Below are 11,277 nucleotides of genomic sequence, written 5' to 3'. Positions count from 1 at the left end.
TCGCCCTAGCGCTCCCAGTAACAATCCCTGGCTCCACCCCCACCCCCCATGGTCCCCATGCCCATGGTGGGGGGATTGGAACTAGATCTCTTTAAGGTCCCTTCCAACCCAATCCATTCGGTAATTATGAGTACTCCCAGCATCATTCACTGGCTCCCCTTAGTATTCCCAGTTCACTCCCAGCATCACTCCCTGGCTTCCACTCCATGCTCTCATGCCATCCCAGTTCTTCCAGTATCGCTTCATGGCTACCCTCAGTGCTCCCAGTTCCCCTCCCACTACTCCCAGTGTCACTCCCTGGCTCTCCACCAGCGCTCCCAGTTCCCTCCTAACCCACCCAATATTACTCTCCGGCTTCTCCCTACGTTTTCACTTCCCTCGCAGCATCACTCCCTCCAGTGTTCCCAGCCCACTCCCCGGGTCGGGCAGGTTTCCCGCTCCCCCCGCCGGGAGCCGGTACCGGCCGCTGCGGGAGTCGCGCGCGTGGGACAGGACGGGGAGCGGGCACGGCCGCCGGCGCGCGCGTGCCCGCCCCGCGTGACGTGCGCGCCGCCGGGGCCGCCCGGCGAGCTCGGAGCGGCGCGGGCCGGGCTGGTACCGGGCGAGCCCGCGCGCGCGCGCGCCAGGAGCGGGGAAGCGGGAGGGGGGAACGGCGCGGGGCGGCCCCGGCCCCGCCCGCCGGATAAAGCCCTGGGCGGCGCGCGCGGCGGGCAGAGTGCAGCGGGCGGGAGCCTTTCCTGGCAGTGCATTCCTTCTCCGCCTGCCCTCGGCGAGAGTGTAGCGGCGGCAGCGGCAGCAGCGACGGGGGACATGCGGGGCCGCGGGGCGCCGCGCCGCAGCGGCGGCGGCGAGCACATGGCATAGCTGGGGGACGGCGGCGAGCGCCGGGCCGGCGTCACAGCGGGTCCGGCGGGGCGAGCGCGGCTCTCTGCATGTGGGAAGAGAGGAGGCGAGCCAGGGAGCCCGGCGGCACCGGCGAGCACCCGGCGGCGCGGTCCTGAGCCGCTCGCCCGCCATGGATTGCAGCCTCCTGCGGACCCTCGTCAGCCGATACGTGAGTACCGCCGGTGCCGCTCGCCCCCCGGCGTGGGGGGCAGCCCCCGCTGTGCCCCGGGCTCGCAGGAAGGGCTCGGTCAGGAGTTGGGCGGTCCCGTGACCGGCTCGGCGGCCGGGGAGCCTCGGGGCCGCCGCGCGTGGCGCCCGGTGCGAGCGCGGATGCAGCAGCGGCGGCACCGGGTGCCGTGCGCTCCCCGCAGCCCGCTCGCCCCACGGGACTGTCCTTCGCTGAACCACTGCGGCTTGACCTAAGTTCAGAGCACTGTAATTTACAGAGTGCTGCGATACGTAGTTAGCAGGGCAGATAAAAGCTCCAGATCTCTAGCTTTTTTTGTTTGTTTGTTTTTGTAGTACTTTTGGTCTTGGTTTTCTTTTTTCCCTTTCTCCTCGTTGTATTGTTTCAGTCAAGCGACTTTTTGTGGCGTTGTCCAACTTAAGTATACTGGTCGGAACGGTCCCAAGTTTTTGTAGGTGTGCGTAGTAAGATTCAAACACACCAGACTTGTGAGTACTCCGGGAAAAGAGGGCTGATGTCGCTTGTTGGTCAGCGTGTGGAAACCCACCGGCACCGCCCGAGAGAGCGACTCGGCAGCGCATTGGAGTGGGTCCAAGTGTAGGCTGAGGTGGGTCAGTGAGTGCGGCTCCAATTCCACAGAACCACTAATAAATGCTCAGGTTAATAGTTTAAGTAGATTAGCAGAATGCTTGTAAGCGTGGGGTTGTACAGTACAAGGCACGGGGACTACCAATACCAGGAAATGGCAAATTTCTGCTTTTCGGTATGGAAGTAATTTTTTAAAGATAGGGAGACATAACTGGGATTTTCAAATAAAAATAGCTTTTTCTCCTATGCAGGAAGTACTTTGCCCTGGTCAGAGCACTCAAGTTTTCTCACAGTAAAGACACTTAGTTTTGTATGTCCCAAGAGCCGTGTCTGCCCAATACAGGCTGAACTCTGTCTTTTTGAAGTATAAACTAAGAAAAGTAGCAGAGATGAAAAGCGATACTCTTTTTTTCTTCCGGTTTACAGTAGCATATATGTGGGATGAGTGGAGAGGTAAGTATTGAAAGCAGCTATGTGTACATGAACCTTTAGAAAGTAGTCTTAAGGGAAGGAATAGAATACTCAAAATAATATGTAGCAACAATAACAACGAGGTATAAGAGAAGCCGTGGTGTCTATGGATATAGAGACCAAGTGAGTTGTGCTGAGGTCTGTTTGGAAACAGGTAGGATCACTTTGGGTGTAGAGATCTGTCAGTGCTGATCTAACTGCTGGATTTAGTTTAAGATTTCTTTGTGTGTGCTCACATCTGGAGCCTGTACAAATGGTGTGTTCTTTTTGCACAGAGCAAGCACACCGTTAAATCTCTTCTGCATAACATTGCTGCTAACCCCTTCCAAAGCAGACTTAAGCATCAAATATGAAGGAAATGGGCTTGAGAGCAGCCGCAGTAAATATACATGAGAAGACAGTATGTTGAAAGCAAGGGGCTTGAGCTTTTGAGTTGTGCACTCTCACCACCCTCCTGCACTGCTGATGAGACTAATGCAGCAGTCTAAAAGATGAACAAAACATTACTATATCCCATGCGAAGAGGTGTTCTTATTTCCTAGGTCACACTACCTTCTGTATTGTGTGTATGCCGATAGGCTGTGCCTAGGTAATTGCCTTGGTTGGTCCATGGTGCCTGGTATATTTCCACCTGTTGCTTCTTGCTCTTTTGCATTCGTTCAGTGTCTTAACTTTGAAACCTTTCTTCCATGGAAAGGTAATTTTGAGGAAAAGATGCTGTAAGTAAATTTGTGTTCATTTCAGTAAGACCATTGAGGTCTGGCAACCATTAAGGTCTGTGGTATGTGGTTTTTCTAGTCTTTTTATTTTTTATATCTCCATGGTTCAACTATTTTTGTACCTCTACAGCAGTGAAAATGAAAAGTACTAGTTTGATTGCTGGGCCTGAAGCTGACTGCTCTGAAGGAGTAGCAGATGTACATGTCAGGGGTATCACTCCAGCAGTGTTCACCAAAGCTCTGTACGCGCCAGCCAGGCACACAGATGAAGATGTGCTTGCCGCTTTCCAAACTGCTTTTTAATAGGGCGAGCTGTGGGAGAGCTGGAGTGGATAGATAGTTACATCTTGTGTTTATTCCCAAATAAGCTCAAGCTTGGGTTTAGTTAAAAGCTGTACAAAAACTTTTCCATGATCAAGGTCTTAGAACTATGAATTTTTGTTCTGCAAGTCTCCTGGACTTGTTCAGCTGCAAGTCCTTTATAGAGAAGGCTAGTCTCTGGATTATGCTGAGAACCTTGGCTGATGCATCTGGAGATGCTGGGTTAGCTGGGAGTTCTTATGGTATGATCTTGGGAAAACAAACACTTGTGATGTGATGGACTAATGGAGACTTCTAATAGGATGGTTTCTAACAGTTCTGTGTCATTTCTTTTCTTTCTCGATCCTGTTTGTTGTAGGACATAAAGGCATAAGTTAAATACTGGGGTTTTGTTGTGAGTGTGAAGATCCGTCCCATTCCTCTTTCCCTTACTGGACATTTTCTGTCCTGAAGCAGTGCAAAATCAGTGCACATATCTCCTAGGCCCTGTGGAAGAACAGCAATGACTGGGTGCTGTCAGCTTCCTGCTTAGCATTTTCAAATATTGCTGTTTTACCTGCATTGGGTGTTCTTTTTATATCTTGAAGGCATTGAAGAGTTTAGTGATGTGGGTTGAATAAAATATATGTTCAGCATGCTAGTCATACTGTATTTCATATCTCTTCACCAAGAGATGGTGTAGTCTCTTAGAAGGACAGAGGGAATTGTCTCTATCTTACTAAATTTTTAAATTGACAGTGTTTTGTTCTGCCTCTTTAGACCATCCTGCAAATTTTGGGGTCTTTTCCTTCACCTCATGCTTCCTGTAACCATTACTTCAGCCAAACACAATTTACAGGACTGATGGTGAAAAATAACTTTTTTTACAGAAAAGGTGTTTGTTTCACTGCAGTACAGCTGACATGAAGTTCAGTTTTCCAAATCCTTTGTGATGTTTCAAGCTGATGTACAGCATTGTAATTTTCTTATTTGTGTCTAATGAGGTTAATCTGTGTATTTTACTTGCTTTAAAATGTGTATGAGCTATATTAGAGGCATCTTTAAGTCATGAAATAGAAGCACCCTAATACACAGTTTTGGTTCTCCATGGAATCACAGGAACTGAATAAGTCTTCTGCATAAAGATAAATAAGAAAAATTTTGACACCAAAACTTATTATTTCCCAAATAATGGATGTAATGGCTGTGTGTGGGTAGTATGAACATTACTTGAGGGGACTATACTTTTTGTCACATACTGTATAAAAATATAATCTTTTTTATGGATGTTGCTTTTGTATCAGACAACATGCTTCTCTGTCTTCTTGGATTCCCAGAGGATATGTGCTACCCCAGGGAAGGCAGCTGCACAGCCAGAGAATACAGAATTAGCATGGGCTATCCTGTAAGTGTCATGCAGAACCTGCTGTGAGCTTGGTAACAAGAGAAAATTGTTAGCTTAATATTAAGCTGTTTAAGGAAAAACCAAGCATACAATTGCAATTAAAGCTGCCTCCGTACAAAATTAGCTTCTGTTTTATAGTTAAATTATTTGGGACACTGGCTATCATTAGGTGATCTGTTCTGCCTGTGTTAGTGTAGCTGCTTTAGTTTTCTCTGATCACTTATTTTTTGCTGGTCTTAGGACTTCTGAAGTCTGTCCTCATCACAGTCAAAAGTTGGTTAATATTATTTAAAAAAGTTTTGGTGACATCTTTCACAAAATGAACACTTTCTTTAATAAAGCATGTGCATATGTCTTTTGTGTATTCACGACAGCTGTTTATGGATTTGGATATTCCTGAAGACTGTTAATTTTAATATATCTGGGCAATCTGGGAAGATGTTGCTCTTCAGCATGTGTCTGTTTGGATGCTAAATGGTTGCTAAACATCTTGCAGTCTATGGTGACAGTCTGTTCTGTATTTGTAAGACTGCTGGCCCTCGTCGCTAAAAGCTCCTGCCCAGGTTGATGGCTTTGGGTTGTACAGTAAATGCTACTGGGTCAGAGGTCTGTATTACTGAAGAGTTTTGCTTGTATTATGTAGTATATTTAGGGATCTTGCTACTTTACTGCTTCCCCTCTTTAGGGTTCTCCTGTTACTTTTGGATTACAAATCTGGATCTTAAGTATTTGTTACCTGTGTAAATATCTCTAAATGCCTGTAGTAGCAGGTAAGACGTGTTTCCAGAAGGAACAGTGATTTACTACAGCTTTGGTCTCTGGGGAGCTGCTGGCCTATTAGTTGTGCAGGTATTTCTGAAAAATATCTTTTTTTGGTGGCTGGAATAAATTGAGTTTACAAATGGATGCTCTATTTTTCACTTTTGTAAAAGTGGGTCAGCTTTAATTGTAGTTAGAGAAGGTGTTTCACTAGCCTAACCAGGAGGTTATGGTAGGGATTTTTAGCAAGTTCTTAACTAAGTTTCATGACAGCCTGTGACTTTTGGTCATTGACTCAGATGATTTTGTTGCTTTTGATTGGCATTATAATTCTAAAACGGTTTTCTAATTAGATTTCCCAAGTATTTTACTTGTGTATATAGTCTTAGTAGATGCAAATTAATATTGAACTTGAGTTTATTTATTTATCTAACTGATGCATTAAAGGTTGATAACTACTTTGACCTGAAAGTTGGTGAAATTGTGAGCCTTGGTGCTTTATAATTATTTGTGTCTTAAAGGACAGTCCATTTGTCAAGTGTTTCAGATGACCTATTGTTATTAATCTAAATTTAGTTAATTCATTTGAGGGTGTTTGGTTCTTGCTTTCGCTTCTGAATTTATTCAGCCTTCTTTGCACTCTTGCAGATGAGTATTAAACTGGTGCTGTCTGTGTTTCTTAGTCAAGGTTCCTGTTAACATAAACAGTTTTCTTCCTAGTCAAGTAAGTCAAAAGCATTGTGTTATGCTTTGTTTAAGTTCAGAGGTATAATTTGACAAAATCTGAAGCTGTTTTAAGCTGTATGTAAACACATTTGTATGACAGGCTTTGTCTGCTAGCTGCACTGAGTGTACAAAAGATGCTCTCTGTAGGAGCTGTGTATGTAGTCATGGGTCAACAATTAGTAACTTGCAGCTCTTAAGGGTTTGTGTCTATTCCTGGTATGTAATCCGTTTTTGTTATCTCTTGTGAAAGTCTGTGTGTCACAATGTTCTTTTGAAACTTGAGATGCTTCCCATCTCTTAGCCCTGCTTCACTGCAGGTACCAGTTCTTCCTGCTGTGAAAGGTTCGACAGAGGGCATCAAACAGCACGAGTAACTTTGGAATTCCTGTTTCCCCAAGCACCATTGCTTTGTTATTTGCCTAATTGCCTTTTTCTCTTATTTTTTGGGGGGTGGGTATCTGTCTGGCGTGCTTCCTGCTGACTTTTCAGCAAATTATTTTAAAAAGGCAAAATTTGAAAGCTTTCTTAGAAGTTAATTCTGTTGAATGTGGCTGACAGAATTTGGCACTCTTGCAAATCTAACTCTTCATACTGGGAGTGAGTCTTGTGTTCATTCTGGTTTGTAATGTACTCTTAAAGATACTTCAGTATTATCTGACACTCAAAAACCCCCCAGATACTCTCCATTCCCCCATCAATTATTTATTGCTGAAGGGCAATAAATATGGAGAATTGCACGGGTTCCGTTTTTTTCCCCTCCCCCCACTCCATCAATTAGCTAATTTACACAAGAAAAACATCATTTCCTTTTTCTTTTGAGAATAAACAAATGAAAATAGGACATTGCGTATGTAAAACAGTTCACTTACAGGAAGTCAGTGTACACGTTACATTGCTGGTTGCTATTGACTACAAAATATTGCTCATCTGCACTCATCAGATGCTCTACGATAGTAGAAAACATTGCTTTTGGAGCATCTAAATCGTAGAACTGTTTCAGTGACTTAAAATAGATCAAGAAGTTTTAATCTTTTTTTAGCATCAAAAATTCTGAGATGAGAATGGTATATTGCTTTTGTCTCTTGATAACATGTTGTTTGATTAAAAAAAGTTTAATATTGTTCCTCTTTTATGCGTTTTTCTCTAGCACCACTGAGTATCAGTTCTGCAAGCAGGAAGCCTTTTGAAAATTATTTTGGGGAATGGAAGAGGACAAAGTACAACATAGCACATTTACAGCTTAACATCTCTGATCACCATTCCTCATTGATTTTTTTTCTTCTGTCATACAGACAAACAAGGAAAGTGACAAGATGGAATGGATTTTCTAATGAGTCTGCTTTTTAAACCCCTGGCACTTAGAAAACAATAACTGGACTGATGAGTAAAGCATTCCACAAATACCATAGCTGGCTACTGTTTGTGGTGTTGAGATGGGCATAATAAAACTTAGTCCATCTAACTAGGTTTAAGTGTGACTACAAAGCCATTGTGGTTTCTGAGGTGCTCCAGCAGGATTTACTGTGGGATGCCTGCTGCATGTCATGTGCAGGTGTGTCAGGAAGTAGGAGCAAGAGAAAAATGTGTCACAGAGAAGACTGAGCAGATGTTTTAGAACCTGTTATGCAACTGGATTCAACTTCACTGGGCTTTTTTTGTTGGGCTTTTTTTGTTGTTGTTTGAGCAAAATAGCCAGCCTCTCCTCCTATAACTTTTAGACAGATTATATTTTTTCCAGAATAATTCTCGTTATTCTAGTGGCTTACAATTACACAGGATAATGTATTATTTTGTATAACTGTTGGGGGACATTTCAGCTGAAGTTCATCCTGGGCTGTGAAGCCAAATGACACTGGAATGCTATTATCTTCTCTGCTATAATTGCCATGGCAACAGCTGCAGGTAGACAAAGCAAACCAGGGATTCTTTTTCTATATCACATGTACACAAGCTGTTTTTCTTCTCTCTCAGTAATGACTCTGAGAAGCCTGTGGCATGAACAGATTCTTGAGTCATTATAAAAAGTGTTTTGTTTGGGGTTTTTTTCAATTTAACTTTGATTTTAATTTTGAAAGTATTGAGTATTTGTGATACTATATTAAAAAATGCACTCTTTTTAGGAAGAAACTGGCAGCCTAGCTTAAATTGTTCTAGGAGACTGAGGAGATGAGCCAGTGGTTTGGGAGTTTGTTTAGAAGATCACAGAAGACCAAGGGCTGATAAATCACCTAGATATCTTTGCGGATCCGGATGTTACTTTCTCTGTGCATTTCATCTCATCATGAGAGTAGTGTCCACCTTTTCCATAGAGAGAAGTCGTAAGGGTACTTTAATGCTTCCAGGTAACAAAATTGCTGTGTTACAGGAAGAAAACTGGGCATGAACACAAGCCTATAATGACTCTGTTTTGGGGTTGTTTTTTTTCTAGTTACCTAAGTGTTCTGCGTTGCTTCTCCTGATATCTCCCATTTCCCTCTTTATGTCTCCATCTCCATACATTCGTATGCATTCATGTGCAGATGGGTGCACATGTTCTTCCTTAAATTGTGTGCTATTCATTTAGCAATGTTAAAAATTATGCCAAGATTTTCCAGGGATCCAGATGTGTATTGGTATTAAAAAAAAGGGTCTTCATATGAGCTCTTTTCTGGTTGCTGAGGTATACTGTGAAAGTGTGTTCTGGCATGTGTCTTATTTACATCATTGTGGTCATTACTACAAGCATGGAAGCTTAAGAATTGGGAGATTTCATAGAGACATTTTTCCATTTGATTTGCTCTTCCCTGTAGACTAGTTTCTCTTTTTGAAATAGGAGAATCTGTTTCCTTCATTAATCATTAAGCTCATCTAGATACAGGGCAGGGTGAGGGGGGAATAGTGTTTCTTTTTCCTGGTGACACTCACTAATCTCTTTGCTTCAGTCAAAAGAGGATTTCATCTAACCTATTTTGAATGGAGGATTAAGGACAATTAGGCTCTTCCTCTACTTCGCCATTAAGATGGGATGTTGTGAAATCCTCTGAAAAGAACATCTGCTGATGTGCCATTAAAGTTTTGCAAAATTAATGTTAATAATCAAAATAGTTGTATGCAGAAAGAAAACCTTGTGTATCAAGTACTTGTCTGGAGATAATTGTATGGATGAACTGAGGAGAGGGAAGGAATACTGAACTATTTGTCCAGTAGTTTTTTGTCTCTAATGCTTCTAATTTACACTGTGGACTAGACATGCAGATGAACCAAAATGGATTTCTTGTTACCTGAATTGCATTAGTAACTTGCAGTTCATACTTAGCATTTTACATAGTTTTTCACTTCTTTTCAGAGTCATTTTAGTGAGTTCTTTGCACATATTATTGTAACAAAGTATAAACACTATCCATTATCTGTGCTTGTATAACTATTTTATGCATCTCTTGAGATGAATCTGAATCAGCAGTGGCATTGGATGGCTAACATGACACTGCTGTATTTGTCAAGAGGTCATTAGAAAATAAAACTGAAAAATGCTACTGTTATTGGAACATATATGATGTGCATTAGACAGTATAAGGATTAATGTGAAGGATAAATGGCTGTGTGTATTTTGGAGAAGTTTGGCTTCCAAATCTATACTGTAAATGAGAGAAATGATTGCCTTCCATGAAGCATGGATAGTACACTGTGAAGCTACAAAGAAGTTAGGTAAGTGACACTTGCCTCTGAGAAATTGCTCTTGCAGTCTTAATTTCATTACTAGCAGTTGTAGGAAGGTTAGTGAAACACAGTTTCTTTAGATTTATTTCCTGCAGAACACTAGAGAGTTGAATCTAATCCTATTTTTGGGATGGTAATATATCTGAATAAGGGTTGTTGAGAAAAAGCTGAAGTCTATTTACTTGGTCTTATTCTTGAGGTGACTGTGAGTCTATTAAACTGTAATTTCCCAGACTGGCATTATCCGTGGCTCCTGAATGAGTGCAGCGTTTGGCTCTGGGACCCCAAAGCTCACTTTAAGGAGAATTGTGTTCTGTTAAAATGTATCTGGTGTCTTTGCCTTTGGCTTGAGCTTGAGGCTATAGTAACAGAGTCACTGGATGAGTTTTGGGAATGTGGAGGAAACATTGTTGAGGAATTCCACATCTACTTATTTAGTGAGTATTTTTTTCAGAGGGGGAAGACATTATTGAAAATTTAACTGCATGAAAGTTCTTAAAAACCAGGCTGCTGTTTAATCTTACTATAAAAAGTGCCTGGGTAGAAACACACTTTTATTATGTGAAATATGTATGAAAGAGGTTACTGTAAATGTAGGCTTAAAGCAGTTTATTGACTGGGTCATAGCTAAAAAAGCAAACTTTTATGCTGATATTTGCAGAAGTATAACGTAAGTAAGTTCAGGCTAGACATTTTGCTTTGGTTGCAAAGACTCGTTACACTCTAAGCAGATTTTGATAGATTAATGTTAGTCATTTAGTTTAATACTCAACATTTTTTCTGTAAACATAGAATGCACTGACATGCTGTTATTTGTTGGTGTGTTGTGTGTGTCTTACAGAACAGCTGTAAACTCCTATTAAACTGTGTAGTTTTTTAAATGGAATTACATTAAGAGTAAGCATGATGTTTAGAGTTGCCTTAACCTTTTGTTTTCTAGTCTCACCACCAGTATGAACTTTTGACAGCTTAACTCTGATAAATCATACTTTTTGCTCACCTAGGCTAAGAAAAAATACTGCCTGAGAAATCTTTTTCTTAACCTTAAGTATTACAAACATTATCAAGTTAGTTTAATGTTTGAAATTCAGTGTATAGATTTAAAAATGTCTTATACTTTTTCTTTTTAAAGAATATTTAGTATTTTTATCCTTTTTAACCAGAAATTTTTATCAGATTTTCAATTCCTGACTACCTTAAACAAGCAGTTTTCAGGGTTCTAAACAATTCCCCTTATTTTTGACTTCAGGCTCTTTGTATATTGTTGGTACAACAGATACATGGCTAGTTGAATATATGGTCGGTTGTTAATATCATAGTGGGGAGGATGGGGGCAGGTGGGCTAAAGCTAGGCTAAGAAATTTGTTTAATGACAGTTATTGAGCACAACTACACAATTCTGTCACCTTCTAAGATTAAAAAAGAAAGAAAAGACAGCACAAAACTAACCCACAAGGTTATTGTAACTTCAGCTACAAATGCTGTAGTATTGTTAATCTCCTGAACAGTGTTAACTGACTGCTTGCTATTTCCAGTTGTCA

General features: G+C 41.8%; 1 protein-coding gene across 5 annotated transcripts in view; it reads left to right on the top strand.

The window, feature by feature from the left end:
* Positions 1–739: 739 nt before the first annotated feature.
* ATP11A (ATPase phospholipid transporting 11A) overlaps positions 740–11,277 on the top strand; it is a 121,508-nt gene continuing 110,970 nt past the window's right edge. For all 5 annotated transcript variants that reach the window (XM_082278275.1, XM_082278274.1, XM_082278273.1 and 2 more), the window contains exon 1: positions 740–1,054. In XM_082278275.1, coding sequence (XP_082134401.1) covers positions 1,016–1,054 — 39 coding nt within the window. In that variant the 5' untranslated portion in view covers positions 740–1,015. The remainder of the gene's footprint in view (positions 1,055–11,277) is intronic.

The sequence above is a fragment of the Coloeus monedula genome (assembly GCF_965178545.1).
Source record: "Coloeus monedula genome assembly, chromosome: 3".
Classification (NCBI taxonomy): domain Eukaryota; kingdom Metazoa; phylum Chordata; class Aves; order Passeriformes; family Corvidae; genus Coloeus; species Coloeus monedula.
This window is presented reverse-complemented; position numbering and strand designations above follow the sequence as displayed.